Below are 19756 nucleotides of genomic sequence, written 5' to 3'. Positions count from 1 at the left end.
GACGCGGGGCTCGAACTCACGGACCGCGAGATCGTGACCTGGCTGAAGTCGGACGCTTCACCGACTGCGCCACCCAGGCGCCCCATATTTTTACTTTTGAATAGAACCATCTTCTCTTTTGTTCTTTAACCAGAAATTGCTGCTACCAAGAGGTGGTAGTCCTTTCCAAGTATTTATTGCCCTCCTGTGACTCTCTGATTATTATTCTTAAAGTGTTCATTAGATCATTTTTAATTTGGGTTTTTCTTATTTCTGTTTCTCTTGATCATGACTATGACTTCAGAAACCATATGAAACAGTGGTATTAGGTTCATCTCTCATTTTGTAGGAATTGGATCTAGAACTTGTCCATTTCTGCACCAATTACCATTGGTTTAGAACAGACACTTTTCAGTTGTAATGCTTCTGATAGATTTTATCCCCTCTGGGCCATGAGCTAGTGGAGGGAGAAGAGAGCTGGCATTTGAGCAGCTGGGACCATCACTGTGCTGGGTGTTTTCTGAGGGAAGTTATATGAACTGCCCCATTCAGTCCTCACAACCTGTGAGGGAAGTATGATTAACTGCACTTACAGAAAACCAAGCCTCAGTGTGGTTAGTTCATTTGGACAGATTTAATGTTGCCGTCTCCTGGCGAGTCAGGATTGGGGTGAAGCCATCTGGCTCTCAAACTTCTTTTTTCCCCTTCTCCAAAATAGCTTCAGTTACCCAGAAATTGTTTACTCAGTAAGTCTAAATAAAACTACCTGATCCCTTAATTTGGGTAGTGTGTTAATAACTTCCTACAGTTTGTATTTATTAATCTGTTTAGATTTCTTTCTGTTAGATCAGTTGTACATTTTTACCAGTTAGTTTTAAACTGTCTTTTTTTTTTAGCCATGAAGCATATTTGTTTACAATTGGCCATAGGATTCGTCTATAATTTTAACACTTTATACGATGTCCTCTTGCATGTTTCCAATTTTATCTGCTTCTTTTTTCCCTCTTAAATTTGTTGGAATTTTTTTTTCAGGGAACCAGCCCTTACTTATTACTCTTACAGGTTGTTATTTTATTTCTACACTTGTTATTATTTCCTTGTTTTACTTAAAATAAACATATTTTGGAGCACCTGGGTGGCTCAGTCAGTTAAGCATCTGACTCTTGGTTTCAGCTCAGATCATGATCTTGCAGTTCGTGAGATGGAGCCCCAAGTAGGGCTCTGTGCTGACAGCATGGAGCCTGCTTGGGATTCTCACTCTCCTTCTCTCTCTCTCTGTCCCTCCCTGCCTCGTTCTCTGTTTCTCTTTCTCAAAATAAATAAATAAACTAAAATAATAAAATAAAATAAGCATATTTTGCTTACTGTACATTATATACACAAAAGAGAATATGTGGTATTTTTTTGAAGAAAAAAGAAATAACACCCATATCCCACTGTCCAACTTAAGAAATAAAAAGTAGGGGCACATGGGAAGTCCAATATGCCCCGTGTCACTGCCCCTTCTCCCTTCAATGTCAGAGAGAGCCACTAGCTTGAATTTTCCACCAGCTGCTTCTGCGCTGTTCTTCATGGTTTTACCACATTTATCTGGAGCCCTGAGCAATGTTATTTAGCTTTGTGTGCTTTAAAGTCTGATATATGGGGACACCTGGGTGGCTCAGTTGGTTGAGTGTCCGACTTTGGCTCAGGTCATGATCTCGCAGTTCGTGGGTTCGAGCTCCTTGTTGGGCTCTGTGCTGACAGCGTGGAGCCCACTTCAGATCCTCTGTCTCTCTCTGCCCTTCCCCTACTTGTAGCTCTCTCTCAAAATTTTTTTTAATTCAAAAAATTTTTTTGAATGTGTATTGTACAGTTTCCACAAGTTGGTCTTTTTAAACCCTTATTGAGATGTGTACTTCTGCACTTTTATATTCCTTCAATGATGACACCTTAAATTTATCCATTCTGTTGCTGGTAGACCTGTGGGTTGTTTCTAGACTTTGCTGTTTGGAATAATGCAGACTGAATGTTCTTATACATGTTTCCTTATATACACAAGCCTTCACTGGGAGTCTTTTTAAGGTGTATGCACAGGTGTAGAAGTAGTGGGCTTAAGGGTACATGCTTCTTCAGCTCTTCGAGACTGTTCCAGATTCCTGGTTAAGTTAGTTGTTCCAGATTATACTCACAGTTCAGGCAAATTCTTGTGACTTTACTTTCTTGCCAAAATTTGGAACTGATAGACTTTTAAAAATTCTCCTAGCCCCATTCCTGCAAACTGGTATCTCCCTGTGGTTTTGATTTCCGTTTCCTTGTTTACTCGTGAAATTGGAAGTCTTTTCATGTGTTGATAATTTGTGCTCTGAGACTTACATATTCATATTCTTTGCCCATTTTTCTATTACAGTTCATCTTTTTCTTAGTCATTTGTAAGAAGTCCTATTTATTCAGGAATCAAGTGTGTCACTTTATAGCTTATCTTTTTCTTTGTTAACAGAAGTTCTTAATTAACAAAGTAAAATATATCAGTCTTTTGCCTTAATGGTCTTTTTCTTCATGCTTTTTGTGTTGTGTTTAAATGATCCTTTCTACCCTTAGATCCATTAGGGAAGGACTTGGTTGAATGGAAGCATGAATTTCTAATAATATTCAACTTTCATCTTTTTTTTTCTTTCTGTTGAAGTCTTGTGAGAGGTTTGCTTTTTAACAGACTTTTTTTTTTTATGTTTATTTTTGAGAGAGAGAGAGAAAGAGAACAAACAGGGAAGGGGCAGAGAGAGGGGGAGAGATAACCCCAAGCAGGTTCCACACTGTCAGCACAGAGCCCAGTGTGGGGCTTGAACCCCACAAACCGTGAGATCATGACCTGAGCCGAAACAAAGAGTAGGACAGCTAACTGACTGGGCCACTCAGGTGACCCTTTAATAGACTTTTTAATGAATAAATGTTTGACTCTGCTGGTCCTTTCTATTTTATCTTGATCTATTCATTGATTTTTTTTTTTTTTTTTTGCCCAGTATTTCTGTCTTTTGCCTTCATTGGAGTTTATTCTGTTCTTTATTTTTAGTAGTAAGTTTTATCACAGTAATGCATGCATTTAATGAAACTACAGTTTTTATTACAAAAAACAGTGACCCCTTTTCCCTATTCTCCCCACTGGAGAGGTAGCCACTTTTCTCTTCTTTTAGCCGATTATTTGGTGTAATTGCTTCCAAATAATGACATTTCTGTTATCCCTAACCTAAGAGTTCCCTCTGACCTCTTTGCGGTTAACTCCCCACACCCCCCTCCTGCCCCATCCCTAGGCCCTGGCAACCAGTCATCTGCCTCTGCCATTCTGAGTTTATCTTCCCAGGATTTCATGCAAATGGGACTCTACAGCATGTTCTCCTCTGTGTCTGACCGTCACTTAGCAAAGAAGCTTTGAGATTCCTCCTTGCTGTTTCAGATGTCAGTAGTTCTTTGCCATCACTGAGTTAGCACTCTGTCGTCTGGAGATAGCACTGATCATTCATCACTGGTGAACATTTGGGTGTTTTCAGGCTTTGGCTAAGGCTGCTGTGAACATTCTGGTACAGAGGTTTATGTAGATGTCTTTTTTTTTTAAGTTTATTTATTTATTTTGAGAGAGAGAGAATAGGGGAGGGTCAGAGAGAGAGGGAGACTGAGAGAATCCCAAGCAGGCTCTACACTGTCAGCAAGGAGCTGGATGCAGGGCCCAAACCAAAAACTGCGAGATCATGACCTGAGCCGAAGTTGGACGCTTAACTGACTGAGCCACCCAGATGCCACTGTGTGGATGTCTTTTAGTTCATATGCTCTTGGTGGACATATGTTTTCACTAAGGGACGTGCCTAGAAGCAGGAATCCTGGGTTTATAGAGTTTAAAACCATACTTTGCCAGGGCACCTGGGTGGCTCAGTCAGTTAAGCATCCAATTCCAGCTCAGGTCATGGTCTCATGGTTCGTGAGTTTGAGCCCTGTGTTGGGCTCTGTGCTGCCAGCTTATAGCCTGGAGCCTGCTTTCGGATTCTGTGTCTCCCTTTCTCTCTGCCCCAATGCGCCCCCCCCCCCCCCGCCCACCTGCTGCCCCCTGCTAGTGCTCTGTCTCTGTCTCTCTGTCAAGAATAAATAAAACATTTAAAAAATAATTTTTTTAACTATACTTTGTCCTTTTTTAACATAGGACAATGCAGCCAGGTTAATTCAGCCCACCCTGAAGTGACCTGGGCCTTGATGAGAGCAGATTCTGTGTGCTCATATCTTCAGTGGGTCCAGTCTCTCCTCACTCAGTTCGTCTTCAGTGTGGTAAAACTTGGGTGCGTTTGACTCCTCTCTTGATTAGATGAGTGTTCTCCTATAACACTAAACATTAAGAAGACAAATACTCTCTTATATATAGATGATGTATTATTATTATCACAGTTGAGGAGAGGCTTTAATAGATATCACAATTCAAAGAAAGCCGGCAATTGGTTATTTTTGGTGACCCACAGTATCTTTTTTGAAAACCATCTGCCAGATCTTTTTAAGCAAACATTTTTTGAATACCCAGAAAAATACACAAATTTTAAGTGTAAAATTCAGCACATTTTTGCAGTGTAAATATTGTATAACCAGCACTTCTAAAAGAAATAGAATGTTACCAGCATGTTAGAAATCTCCCATCCCCTCTATTTCTTTCTTTCTAAAGATAACTACTACCCTGACCATAGCTTTGTTTGGCCTATTTTTAAAGTTTATATAAGTGGAATCATACAGTATGTCCTCTTCTGTATCTGGCTTCTTTCCTTCAGCAGTATGTTTGCCATTCATCCATGTATAGCAGTGGTTGGTTCATTCTCATTGATGTACAGTATTTCACAGTGTAAACTTACCATTTCTATTTTCTACTGTTGCTAAACATTTGACTTCTAGCCTGGAGCTATTATGAATAGTACTGCTTTGAACATTTCTATAGGTCTTTTAGAGAATATATGTATATATTTCTCTTGGGTATATAGGTAGGAGTACTATGTTCATGAGTATGAAGGCTTTAGTAGACACTGCCAAGGAGTTTTCCAAAGTGGCTATCCTAATCTGTTCCTCAACCAGCAGTATTTGAGGGTTCCCAGTATTGCCATTTAAACATTTCTTCTGCCCCTCTAGAGGATATATGGAGTACCCGGTTGTATCTCAACTTATGACTGATGAAATTGATCATCTTTGCTATTTTTTTAATGTTTATTTATTTTTTGAGAAAGAGAGAGACAGGTCGTGAGCAGGGGAGAGGCAGAGAGAGAGAGGGAGACACCAGAATCTAAAGCAGGCTCCAGGCTTTGAACTGTCAGCACAGAGCCTGACACAGGGATCACACAAACTCACAAACTATGAGATCATTACCTGAGCCAAAGTCAAATGTTCAACCAACTGAGCCACCCAGATGATCGGGGATCTTCTTTATTTTTAATCTCTTTAATATTCTCTTTTGTAAAGAATACGTCTTTCCCTTTCTATATAGCTGTCTGATCTTTTCTTAATGATCAATAGGGTTGCATATTTGGGATTTGAGTCGTCAAATGTCATGTATGCAAATATATATACTTCCCACTTTGAATAATAGTGTCATTTGATAAACAAGTTCTAAATTTTTAAGACAGTGCAGTTAATCAGGATATGGGTTTTTGTGGTTTTGTTTTTCTTTTTGTCCCTTGTGGTTAATGCTTTTTGTGTTCTATATAAGACCTTTAAGGCCATGAACATCTTTGTTTTCCTGTAACAGCTGTATTCTTTCGTCTTTCATACTTAGTTCTGAAGTCAACGTGGAAGATTTATTGTTCGTTTCTCATATGGTATCCAGTTGACCCAGGATGGTTTACTGAAAAGACTATCTTTCTCCCACTGTATTGCAGTATTTCCTTTGTCACACATATGGCGACTACATTGTGCATGAGTCTGATTCTGGGTTCTGTAGTCTCTTGCATTTGTCTATTTGTACATAGGTCTGTTTCTAGACTATTCTGTTTCATTCTTTTTTGTCATATCTTGTGCCAATATAATAATGTCTTAATTACTCTAACATTATGATGAGTCTCACACTTGATGATGTAAGTCCTCCAGCTTTGTTCTTTTGTTTGCTTTCAGAATTTTTGAATTGACTTTTCAATTTCCACAAAATTCCTGCTGGGATTTTAATAAGAATTGGCCTGACTCTGTAGACTAAATGGGAAGAATTGGTAGTATGCCATTCTGTGACTATGTTGTATCCCTGTATTTGTTTAGATTTTCTTTATAATTTCTCTGAAATTTTTTGTTGATTTACGTGTATAGTTCTTGCACATCTTTCACTATAAGTATTTTTTTGTTTTTGATACAATTACAAATATCTTTTGAAAGTTTTCCAATTAATTGTTGCTGGTATATAGATGGACTATTGGTTTTATATATTGATCTTACGCCCGGCAACTTTACTAAGTTCCCTTATTAATTCTAATAGATTGTAGATTATTTTGTGTTTTTATATGAACATAATCATATTATCTGAGAATAATGACATTTTAATTTTTTCTTTTCCGATTTTCTTTTCTCTTTCTTTACCTTGCACTGATTAAGACTTTTAATAGAATGTTAAATAGAAATTGTGATAATAGGCATTTTTTTTTCATTTCAGTCTCAGGAATGTTTTCAATATTTTATAATTGTGATGTTTGGTGTAGAATTTTTATAGATACTCTTTATCAGATTAAGAAAGTTATGTTCTACTTTACTGAGATTTTACCATGACTAGGTATTGAATTGGGTCAATTTCAGCCTCTATTGAAATAATGATGTGATTTTTTTCTCCTTTATTTTGTTAATATGGTGAATAACATTGCGTGATTGAAATGTGAAAACAACGTTGAGATTTCAACTTACTCGTGATCCATTATCCTTTTTTATATCACAGTTTTGTATTCCTTTTGCTGACACTAGGTTTAGGAATTTTGCATCTGTGTTAACGAGAAAGAATGGTCTGTGATTGTATATTTTTTAAAAGTTGTTCCCATCTTGGGGCACCTAGATGGCTCAGTGGGTCAAACATCCGGCTCTAGATCTTGCCTCAGGTAATGATCTCACGGTTCATGAGATCAAGTTCCGCCCTGCACAGGACTCCGTTCTGACAGCACCAGAGCCTGCTTGGGATTCTCTCTCTCCTTCTTTCTCTCTCTGCCTCTCCCTGCTGCTTGTGTGCGTGTGCTTGCTCTTTGTCTCTCTCTCTCTCTCTCTCTCAAAAGTAAGTAAATAAAGTTTTAAATTGTTCTCATCAGGTTGTGCTAACTTAATAAAACCAATGAGATATGTTCATTCTTTTCATTTCTCTGAAAGAGATTGTGTAAGATTGGTATTATTTCTTTCTTAAATGTTTAGACAAATTCACTAGTGAAGCTATCTCTGGCAGTTTCTTTGTGAGAAAGTTTTAAATTGACGATTCCATTTATTTGATATAGGACCATTCAAATTTTCTGGTTTTTGGTTTGGTTTTGTTTGGGGTTTTTTTTGTTTGTTTGTTGTTGGTTTTTTGGGTTTTTTTGTTTTTGTTTTTGTTTTTGTTTTTTTTTTGGTCAGTTTTGGTACATTTTACCTTTCTAGGAATTTGACCCTTTTATCTAAATGGCCAAACTCATTAGCATAAACTTTCCTCATTATGTCATTGTCATATAAGTCTCCATGGAATCTGTCCTGATGTCACCTTTATCATTATTGATATTACTAATATGTGCCTTCTCTCTGTTCTTGATTAGTCTTTTTTTTTTTTTTAATTTTTTTTTAACGTTTATTTATTTTTGAGACAGAGAGAGACAGAGCATGAACAGGGGAGGGTCAGAGACAGGGAGACACAGAATCTGAAACAGGCTCCAGACTCTGAGCTGTCAGCACAGAGCCCGATGCGGGGCTTGAACTCACTGACCGTGAGATCATGACCTGAGCCGAAGTCGGCCGCTTAACCGACTGAGCCACCCAGGCGCCTGTCTTTTTTTTTTTTTTTAAGTTTATTTATTAGAGAGAGAGACAGAGATAGCATACACGCATATGAGCTGGGGAGGGACAGAGAGGGAGAGAGAATCCTAAGTAGGCCCTGCACTGTCAGCCTGATGTGGGGGCTCAATCTCAAGAACCATGAGATCATGACCTAAGCTGAAATCAAGAATTAGATACTTAACCAGCTGAGCCACCCAGATGCCCCTGTTCTGATTAGTCTTGATGGAAGTCTTTAGAAATGCATTGCTTAATTTAGAAATATCTGTGGATTATTTAAGTATCTTTTTGATGTTTTGGTATTCATTGCCAGCTTAATTCCATGGAGTTCAGAGAACGTATTCTGAGTGACCTCAGTCCTGTGAAATGTGTCCATACTGCTTTACAGCTCAGTATATAGTCAGCTTGAGTAAATGTTCTGTATTCACTAATAATATATATTCTGTCATTGTTGGGTATACTGTTATCAGGTATATTAATTAAATCAGATTTGTTTTTTGGATTGTTGAGATCATCCCTATTCTTAAAGGTTTGATTTCTGAGTTTTTGAAAGTGGTGTGTGAACATATCTTACTAGGATTGTTAAGATTTCTGTTTTTGCTTTTCATTTTCTCAATTTCTACTTTATACATTTTGAAGTTATGTGCAAATGTAGATTTACTTACATGTTCCTGGAGAACTGTCCCTTTTGTCAGTATGAAATATCTGAAAGTCTCTTTCTAATATTGCAAAGTTTGTCTAAGTATACATGTACTACCGTTCTTGTGGTTAGTGCTTACATGATAAATCCTTTTCATTCTTTTCTATATTTTTCTGTCTATATTTTTGGTATTTCTCTTCTAATAGGCATTTAGCTGTATTTTTTTCAATCTAGTCTCACAATCTTAGTTTTTCAATAGAATATGTAAATCAGTTACTAATATGTATGAGATTGGATGTCTGTTATCTTATTGTTTTCTATTTTACTCACCTGCTTTAAATTATCTTTTCCATTTTGCTTTCTCTTGAATTAACTTTTTATTATTTGATTTTCATCCTGTATTAGCTTGTTAATATATTTTTTTTTAGCTACTAGACTTTATTGGTAAGTCTAATTAGTAAAACCAGCTTACTGTTATACAAAATAACTTTTTACTTTTAATAATTCCCAGACCATGCTAGTACCTTAAAATATTAACTCTGTTTTCTTTCACCTTTTGTGTTATTTTTGCTATGTATATCATTGCATATATATTTTCAACCTCTCAAGACATAATTATTGTGTGCGATAATACTTCTATGTATTCACGTACTTTCTCTTTCTTTCTTTTTTTTAATTTTTTAATGTTTATTTATCTTTGAAAGAGAGACAGAGTGCAAGTGGGGGAGTGGCAGAGAAGGAGACATAGGCTTCAGGCTCAGAGCTGTCAGCACAGAGCCCGACACAGGGCTCAAACCCATGAACTGTGAGAGCACGATCTGAGCCGAAGTCCTATGCTTAACCAACTGAGCCACCTAGGTGCCCCCATGTATTTACTTTTTCTATTGCTTTTCATTCCTGCTTACATTTCCATGTTTCCACCTGGGATTTTCTTATGCCTAGAACACTCTTGTTACTGTTGTTGTTTTCTTTAAATATGGGTCTGCTGGTGACACATCTCTGTTTTTATTTATATGGAAGTATCCATTTCATATTCACTGTGCTTTTTTTTATTAAAAAAAATTTTTTTTTTAACATTTATTATTGAGAGACAGACAGAGCACGAGCAGGGGAGGGACAGAGAGAAAGGGAGACTCAGAATATGAAGCAGGCTCCAGGCTCTGAGCTGTCAGCACAGAGCCGGACGCAGTGCTTGAACTCAAAAACCGTGAGACCACAACCCGAGCTGAAGTCAGACACTTAACTGACTGAGCCACCCAGGCACCCCTCATATTCACTTCTTAGGGATATTTTCTTTCTCTTGAATTCTGTTTGGCAGTTATGTTCTTTCAACACTTCTGATGTTACTTCATTGTCTTCTGGCTTCATTGTTTTTGTTGAAAAGACACCTGTCTTATTTTTTTTCTCCTTTAGAAGTAATGTATTTTTTTCTCTCTCTCTTAAGCAACTATCAAGATAAACTTAGTGGTTTTCAGTAGTTTTACTGTGCTGTGCTTAGGTAGATTTTCTTTGTATTTATCCTGCTTGGAATCCCTAGTGCTTCACATTCATTTTTTAGCCCTTTTTTTTTGTTTCAAACAGTATTTTTGCCCTTTTCCTTCCCCTATTCCAGAACTTGTTACACATATGTTCAGTCTCTTCATCATGCCTTCTATGCTTCTTTTTAATTTTTTTCTGCAAGTTTTATCATAGATATTTTCTGCTTATATATTTTTCCAGGGCACTATTGCTCCCTTCTGCTATGTCCAATATATACTGTTAAATCTATCCGTTCAATTCTTAATTTCAATTATTTATATTCTTCAGTTCTAGAACTTTCATTTGATTCATTGGTTCCAATCTGCTATTGAAATTCTTATTCTTATCTGTTTTGTTGAACATATTAATCACACATGTCTTAAAATCCATGTCTGGTAACTTGGTATCTGAGTTCTATGGGTCTTTGTCTATTATCTGTTTTTTCTCTTGACTTAATTTCTTAGTATTCCTGGTACATTTGGATTGAATCCCTGATACTGTATTTGAAGGACTGAAGAGGCTCTGGGTAATGTTCTGTTCCTCCAGAGAAGATTTGCCTTTTTCTCTCCTGGATAGCTACTGTGCAAGGGAACCACCTTAATCCAAGCAGGAACACATTACCTGGAGATTGGGTTGCAGTGTTTCTAAAGCTCTGCTTATCTCTTGTTTGCCCTTGCAGCCCTCCAGGAGTGCCAACTGAGAATTTCACATGTATGACCACCAACCCCTTCCTTGGAAGATCCTGATCTCAGTTTTTGGCTCCATAGTATATATTTTTTTTAATGTTTATTTATTTATTTTTGAGAGAGAGTGTGGCCAGGGGAGGGGCAGAGAGAGAGGGAAAGACAGAATCCAAAGCAGGCTCCACACTGCCATTGCAGAGCGCAGTGTGGGGCTTGAACTCACCAACCGTGAGATCATGACCTGAGCCAAAGTCAGACACTTCACTGACTATTGGCTCCATAGTATCTTAAGACTAGAAAATTTTGAACTTCTCTATAAGGAAAAAAAAAACCCAGTAATTATTGGGATTACCTCTCTATTTCCTTTCTCTTCCAAATATTAGACTATCAGGTTGGCTTTAAGTGATATCTGATGCCTTTAGACAGAGTTTTTGTTTTTCAGTTAAGATTTTCCAGTTGTTTTCTGCAGGAATGTCTCCCACAGGCCACTCTATCAGGTCCGAAGTGAAAGTCACCCCTTAAAACCTTAAGATTTGGCAGTCCTGGTGTTTAATTGACCATTCTTTGTTTTGAGCAACGATGTATTATTCTGAGCTCACCAGGACTATAGCTTTAAAATGCACCTGTTTAACTTTCTTTTCCAGATAAGTAAAGGAATTTGTTTTGTTTTGTTTTGTTTTGTTTCATTGATTATAGCTCTTTGTAGATTTTCTGGAATGTTTAGAAAGAAAAAAGTGATGAGGGAAGCTTGTTCTTGATAGATTTCCCAAGAATTTACATCATTAATGTATAGTGTCTAGTTCTTATCATTTCATTTCTTAGCACAGAGTCTTAAATAGACTTAACAAAACAGGCAGATATTTACAAATACATAGGAAAATTGGTGTGCAGTCCAGAACACTGCTTGTTAATACAGGTATACCTCGTTCTGTCGTGCTGTGCTGATATGCATTTTTTACAAAGTGAAGGTTTGTGGCAATCTTGCATCGAGCAAATCTATCAGTGCCATTTTCCAACAGCATATACTCACTTCATATCACTGTGTCACATTTTGGTGATTCTTGCAATAAAATTTGAAAACTTCTGGAAAGGATTCACTATTCTAGATACCATTAAGAACATTCATGGTTTATGGACAGAGGTCAAAATATCAACATTAGTAGAGGAGTTTGGAAGAAGTTGATTCCAACCCTGGTGGATGACTCTGAGAGATTCAAGACTTCAGCAGAGGAAGTAACCACAGATGTGGTAGAAATAGCCAGAGAATTGGCCTTAGAAGTGGAACCTGAAGATGTGAGTGAATTGCTACAATCTCATGATAAAACTTGTACGGATGAGGAGCTGCTTCTTATGGATGAGCACAGAAAGGGGTTTCTCTAGATAGAATCTACATCCTGACGAGGATGCTGTGAAGGTTGTTGACATGACAACACAGGATTTAGAATGTGACATAAAATTAGTTAATAGAGCAGTAGCAGAGTTTGAGAGGATTGGCTCCCAAGTTCGAAAGAAGTTCTGTGGGCAAAATCCTGTCAAACAGCATCTCCTGCTACAGAGAACTTGTTCCTAAGAGGGAAGAGTCCTTCGATGCAGCAGACTTCATTGTTATCTTATCTTCAGAAATTGCCACAGCCACCTCAGCCTTTGACAATCATCATTCGCAGCCATCATTTTTTTCTAAGTTTATTTATTTATTTTGAGAGAGCATGAGTGCACGTGCAAGCATGGGGGAGGGGCAGAGAGAGGGAGGGAGAGAGAGAGTCCCAAGCAGGCTCTGCGCTGTCAGCGCGGACCCCAACACAGGGCTTGATCTCATAAAATGTGAGATCATGACCTGAGCCAAAGCCAAGAGTCAGACCCTTAACTGACTGAGCCACCCAGGCGCCCCAGCAGCCATTATCATTGAGGCAAGACCCTCTACCAGCAGAATGATTTCGCCGAAAGCTCAGATGCTGGTTAGCATTTTTTAAGCAAGAAAGTGCTTTCTAATTATGGCATACATAGTGTTTTTCTGGACATAATGCTACACCACTTCATAGACTGCAGTATAGTGTAAACGTGGCTTTTATATGCACTGGGAAGCCAAAAAATTCATTTGACTCCCTTCATTGCAATATTTGCTTCCCTGCAGCAGTCTGGAAGTGAGCCTGCAGTATCTCTGAGGTATGCCTGTATCATGAAACCAACGTGCAGAATTTGTCTGTGGGGAGAGGATCACACATGGGGCCATGGCTCATACCCCAGTAGTGGAGTCCATTTCTAGTGACTGTATTCTTATTTCCCAGGAGTCAGGGCCTCACCCTCCAGCACATACCTGGTTTCTCCTGGTAGATTGCTGCTTTGTTCCTAATTTCCTGCCCTCACACATACAACTTCATGGTACATTTTCCTCATATAGGTGTTACATATAGGTTTGAAACTTTGTGTCCTCACTAGCAGGAGGAGGTCCTTCGTAGATTAGTGTTTTACACATCTGTTTTATTAGCTATCTGAATGTTAAGATAAAACATTAAAATGTTGCTTTTAGTAGTTATGGGAGTCAGATTACTTTACCAAGTGTTGACCTCCAGTTTCCCTGGTTTCTTAAGGTCACATCTGGGTTATTTTAAAGACCGTACCACTGAAATAGATAAGGTACATTTTTTCTTATCTGTTAGCAGAGTGTGGTCTGTATAGGTTTTTTTTGAGGCATAGAAAGTCAAGTAACTTCTCTGTAATCTGCGTAATGTACTCAGGATCCCAACCCAGGCCTGTGACTTCTCAATCTAAGCTTCCAAGCTATCCTGCCTCATACATTCATTACACATTAAATCAACCCCTTCCTGCCACATCCTGTTTACCTCTTTTTTCCTTTTTTTTTTTTTAATATTTATTTTGAGAGCAAGGGAAGGAGACTGAACTTGTGTGAACAGGGGAGGGGCAGAGAGAGAGAATCCCAACCAGGCCCCATGCTGTCAGCACAGAGCCTGACATGAGGCTCAATCTCACAGACCACGAAATCATGACCTGAGCTGAAACTGAGAGTCAAATCCTTAACCGACTAAACCACTCAGGTGCCCCTCCCCTTTCCTTTCTTATCTTCACTTCAAGAAGCCTTCAAAACTGCAGCCTCTTTGTTAGCATTATAAATCTTCTCATCTTACCCCAACTAGGTGTTTTACCAGGATAAAACAGATTTTTTTATGTTTGATGTCTTTCAGACTGGATGACTATGCCTGTAAGTAAGAAATCTACTCCCAAGGCAGATATTCCTGGAGAAGACTTGGATCGGTGGATGGTAAAGGAAAGATTTACTAGAGACAGTCACTGGAAATATGATGGCCTGCTGGAATGGCAGCATGGAGGCCAGGTGGCTGTCATTCACCAGAAAACCCCCTCTGTGCTCAGTGACCAGGGAGGTGATGAGCCTGGGAAGCACTGCACCGAGAGCTCATCTTTTGTTCCAAGTCAGGGATTGCAATCTAGCAAAAAAGTCTTTGAGTGTAGAGAGTGTGGAAAAGTCTTCACTAAGAGTTCGACCCTTAATAAACATCAGAAAGTTCATACTGAAAAACTTAATGCAAATCGGAAAACTGTTATTAAAGAGAAACGATATGAATGTAGAGAATGTGGGAAAGCCTTTCACCAGAGTACACACCTTATCCATCACCAAAGAATTCACACTGGCGAGAAACCGTACGAATGTAAGGAATGTGGCAAGGCCTTCTCGGTGAGCTCCTCGCTTACTTATCATCAGAAAATTCACACCGGAGAGAAACCTTTTGAATGCAACTTATGCGGAAAAGCTTTTATCCGAAATATACACCTTGCACACCATCACAGAATACACACTGGAGAGAAACCTTTTAAATGTAACGTATGTGACAAAGCCTTTGTATGCAGGGCACATCTTACCAAACACCAGAATATTCACAGTGGAGAGAAACCCTATAAATGTAATGAGTGTGGGAAAGCCTTCAATCAGAGTACAAGTTTTCTTCAGCATCAAAGAATTCACACTGGAGAGAAGCCCTTTGAATGTAATGAATGTGGAAAGGCCTTCAGGGTGAACTCTTCCCTTACCGAGCATCAGAGAATTCATACTGGAGAGAAACCTTATAAGTGTAGTGAATGTGGGAAAGCTTTCAGGGATAACTCATCCTTTGCTCGACATCGGAAAATTCATACCGGAGAGAAACCTTACAGGTGTGGTTTGTGCGAGAAAGCCTTCAGGGACCAATCTGCCCTAGCCCAACATCAGAGAATTCATACTGGGGAAAAACCATACACATGTAATATATGTGAGAAAGCCTTCAGTGACCATTCGGCCCTTACTCAACATAAGAGAATCCACACTAGAGAAAAACCTTACAAATGTAAAATCTGTGGGAAAGCCTTTATTCGAAGCACACACCTTACTCAACATCAGAGGATTCACACGGGAGAGAAGCCCTATAAATGTAATAAATGTGGGAAAGCTTTCAACCAGACTGCAAACCTCATTCAGCATCAGAGACATCATATTGGAGAAAAGTGATATGACTATAGTTTATATAGCAGAGCTTTGAGACTGAATATGTTAATTATTGAATGTACGAGAATCCATTCCAGGAAATAGCCATGAAAGCTTGCCCGAAGATGGTCTTTTTATTCACATTATTGTGGGTTTGAGAATTTAAGAATGGCATGCACTCCTAGTTAGAACTGCCTCTGTTAAATAGCAGTAGTGTTTTACTGAATTACTGAATTGTGAAATATAACCAAAATGAAGCTTCATTAGCAACACAGAAATTAGCTTATCAAATTTACACTTTGACTATTAAGAGACACTATAAAATGGTAAAAAAAATTTTAGGTCGAGAAGCAAAGGAACCAAAGTAAGAAGATGGCCTCTAAGCATTTCACACTACTCAGTTCTCTTATGTAAGAGGGTTTTTACTTTTAATGGAACCCTTTTATTCTCACCAACCCTGATGAAACCCAGTGTAAGAAAAGTGCAGTCACCCATGCATTGGGTCAGGAGTTACTCAAATTGTTTCCCACCTTCTGCTTCAAACCACCTTTTGTCAGATCTCTCTGACTTACGTGTCCACTGGCCGCTTAACTGTATTCTCCTTCCAGTACAACTCTGAATGGTGTGTCCCTCTTGATTTGCACCTCTTAAGTGGTGACGTCATGTCATTTATTGTCACCCCACTTGCCCTTGGGGAATATGGTGATCTGGCCCCGTACGCAGTCCACAATTCTGGATATTGCACCCAGGCCCAGCTTTCAGAACTTGGGACCCCTGGGATGCAGAGGTTGATCAAACTTCTTGAGTTACCCAGTTCCTCTGGGCCTCAGCATGACTCTGACACTGGGATGGTATCTAAAGCAGGGACTGAGTGTATGGAGACATTACCTTCAATTTGTTCCACACTGTAGTTACCCCACACACAGCAGTCAGGGACAATGCTCCACTTGAGGTGACAATCCAATTACCTCGTGGTGGTCTAGGTCACCTCCCCTTCTGTGACTTGCCATTTCCTGACATGCAACTGACACAAGAAGTCAGAGCCCCAAAGCCAGTTCTCAAAGGTTGACCCACTGTTCCCCCTTGGCTGGCAGTCCTCTGTGTCCACTGCGTTAAGAGTATCCTGGCCCCTGCCCTTCTATCCAGTTTTCTGAAAGTATTGACTTGTGTTCACAAGAAAATCATCTTTGAATTTCTGCTTTTGCATTTGAAAGTGGGCATTTCCTCTCCATCTGGGTGTCCCACTGTTTAAAGACTGTCCTGTCCTGACAATGGTGAGCTACATGGGGAGTAATTCCACGGGTCAAGAAGTGGTCAACAGCATCATGGCAGTTTCTGACAGAGCATTGTCCATACCCAAAAGTTTTAGTGATACTTTGGTCCTGCAGGTACAGTTCCTTTACCTGTAGTGCTATCAGTAGAAATCAGAGATAAAGTAACATGTGTGCCTTCAGGCACACAGCTTCTGGTAGCACTGTCCCCTTCCCCACCACGAAGAATGTGGAGCCCACGTGACTGCAGACTGGAACATACCACATCATGAAGATGGAAGGGCAAGTCAGCCCTTGTTCTGGGAAGCAGAGCGGCAGGTTCTTGGTCTGTGGGGGTGCTCTCCATCAAGTCAGGCAGCCCACTGGCCCCACAAAGGCTGCACCTCGACTCCCAAGTTACAGAAGAGGATAGTCTATATCCTGGCGGAATCAGTGGTCTCCCAAGTTGAAAACAGACCCGGAAGCTTCTAGCGGCTTTAAAGCCTAAGTTCTCTAAATTCAGCTTCTGTTGAATGAAGGCCACTAGTGTGGGCAAGTGATCAGTAACTCATACTTTCTCCCCCATTAGGCTGCAGGTGAAGCAGCATTTCAGGAGGTTGCTTGGAGCTATTTGTACCCTGGGCCACACATGTTCGTCTACAGCCTCACAGGGCTAGCAATCCCAAATTCCACAATAAACTTGGAAAACTGTACTCAAATGCCACAGATCCCTGCCTTTAGTACTGTCCACATGGCCTGCCTGGTCTTAATGATCATCCTCCTAATCCTGGTGGAACATTGTCCAGCTGGGCCTTTTGTTCATCTCGTGTGTTCTTAATGAGAGCTTCTGCCACTTGTCACGTGCCTGCAGCTGAGTCAGGGCCAAGACCTGCTGCCCGTTAAGCGCCTCATTCCTTCCAGTGACGGCTCCAACTGCTGTTCCTGCACCAGAATCTGTGCAGCCTAAAGGCCCTCGATCTGAGATTACTCCCTGCCCTACTTAGTGCTCAGACTTCCCAGCACACCCATGACTGTGCCATCGCAAGGTAATGAATGAGCCAGTCTCCCCACACCCTCGCCTGGACTATAGAAAGAGAGGAGTCAGAGAAGCAGACCTAGATCCCACCTCCCACGTCAGAGCTCTCCTGGCCTACTGTGGAAGTGCCAGTTCCACTCTGCCCAGAGGGAGTGTTTTTGAGAAGAGGATTAGCACCTAGGTGTTAAATTCTTCACTGTCCTGGGCTCCTGTGAACAACCCCTGAAACTGCCGGTTCTTGGGAAATAATCTCTGATTTCCCCTTTGAAACTCCCGAATGCTTTCTTATGAGGTCTTCCTGTCTCCAGCTCGTAGATTTTGCACCTGGGTTCTCCCTCCCCACCTGAGTTGGCCTAGTTCCGTTAGCAGTGTCTGCCCAAGACGTTGCTTTCCTCCATATGCAGCAACTGCTTCTAGAGGGAATGGGACCTTGCTTCTCAGCAGATTCAGGCTTCCAGGTTACTGTGCCTGAGCCTTGGAGTCTTAGAACAAAACAGCCCTAACTGCATGTGTCTTTGGTTGAGAAAGCAACTTAATTCCTTTAAACATGAATTTAGTCTAAGAGTGCATAGCCTCCAGCTGTCTTCATTCCTCTCCTTTCCAGCCTTATCTCCTTGGTACTCTGTCCTACTGGATTAGCCAGCAAGGCAATGTAGAAACAAAACACTCCACCCTGCTCTAGCCCACAGTAGGAGGGGTCCCAGCTTCCTGGCCCACCTCAACTCCTGCCAAATATATTTTTGGTAATATTTTTGCTTTTAGTATTTTTATACCAGTTCATGAAGGGAGGAGAAAACACAAGGTTTGATTGTTTCCCGTCACCCACAAACGTCTCCGTTGTGTTCATAATGGTCATCCTTGGCAAGTGCCAGGATTTGGTCGTTGGGGAGTGTTCTTCCCCATTCTGTGTGCTGCCCTGTCTACCGCCCCTCACCATTCTTAAAAACTGTTGCCATAGAACATGTCTTTCTGAAAATAAATGAGAAAAATACACAGTGTTCTAAGAGGTACAAACTGCATTTGTGTTGTGTGGTTATCTACTAAGACATGGCCAGAAAGTAGTGCTTCTGAGTGTTTTTATATTCGTATGGCCGGTCTGGTCCTAGTTCCCACAGTGACCATCCAAACCTTTCTGGCCCCAGAAACCGTAGTGTTCAAGCTGTGGAATATAAAGATTCCCAGTCACCGGGGATGACAGTTGACATTTGAGAATGTACCTCATGCCAGGTACTATTGTAAGTACTCTGTGTATATTAACTCACTTAATCCTCACAATTAGGTGAGACTGCCTCATCCCCACTTGAAGTTGAACAAAGAGGTTTAAAAATGTGTCGAGTTTGCACAGCTAGTACCATGATTCAAGGACTTGAGTCAGGCAGTGTAGCTCTAGGACACCCCGCCTACCTGCTGCACTCAGCCCCCTTCTTGCTGGAAGCATTCTAGCCCACCCTAGAGGGCTGCTTGGCTCCAGAGTCCTGGTGGGGCTGATGTGGTTGTTGACCGGTGGAAGGCTAGGGAGCAAGTGTAGCAAGTCCCCAGTCTTGCAACAGTGGCTCAAGCATGGTCTTCCATGCCCACTTCCAGGAGAAGACCTTTCTTCCGCCCTGGACTGGAAGGTGGAAAGGGGTTCAGGGCACTCCTCCAACCTAAGAGCAAGAACCGTGGTTTCACAAACAAGCATCTGCCCTGGGACATCTCATGGGCACAGCCTGATAACCATGGCAGGTCCTGGATGCAGGCCAAATGAGTGATCACTAGGAACGCCTTTCTGGAGGTATTCCAAAAGCAGAAAGCCAAGGCTGGCAGCCAGAGAAACAGAGCAATAGCCATTAATAGTTTCTGCCAAGCATAGTACATGGTGGTTATACATGCTTCTAGTTACCGCTTTAAATACAGAAGACAGGGGCGCCCGGGTGGCTCAGTCAGTTAAGCGCCCGACTTTGGCTCAGATCATGATCTCACCATTTCTGAGTTTGAGCCCCATGTCGGGCTCTGTGCTGACAGCTTGGAGCCTGGAGCCTGTCTCCCTTTCAGATTCCCTGTCTCCCTTTCTTTCTGCCCCTTCCCTGCTTACACTCTCTCTCAAAAATAAATAAATGTTTAGGAAAAAAATTAATACAGAAGACATGTTTTACAAAATGAAAACAAATAGTTAGCAAAATAATCGTATGTGGGATGAGT

At 40.4% G+C, this 19756-nt stretch overlaps 1 protein-coding gene across 1 annotated transcript in view; it reads left to right on the top strand.

Annotated features, from left to right (window-relative positions):
- ZNF454 (zinc finger protein 454) overlaps nucleotides 1–18573 on the top strand; it is a 28348-nt gene extending 9775 nt beyond the window's left edge. Inside the window, exon 5 of the mRNA XM_043585630.1 lies at nucleotides 13998–18573. Coding sequence (XP_043441565.1) covers nucleotides 13998–15313 — 1316 coding nt within the window. The 3' untranslated portion in view covers nucleotides 15314–18573. The remainder of the gene's footprint in view (nucleotides 1–13997) is intronic.
- Nucleotides 18574–19756: the final 1183 nt, after the last annotated feature.

The sequence above is a fragment of the Prionailurus bengalensis genome, chromosome A1 (genome assembly GCF_016509475.1).
Source record: "Prionailurus bengalensis isolate Pbe53 chromosome A1, Fcat_Pben_1.1_paternal_pri, whole genome shotgun sequence".
Classification (NCBI taxonomy): domain Eukaryota; kingdom Metazoa; phylum Chordata; class Mammalia; order Carnivora; family Felidae; genus Prionailurus; species Prionailurus bengalensis.
The sequence above is the reverse complement of the archived record's forward strand: the minus strand, read 5'-3'. Positions and strand labels throughout refer to the sequence as shown.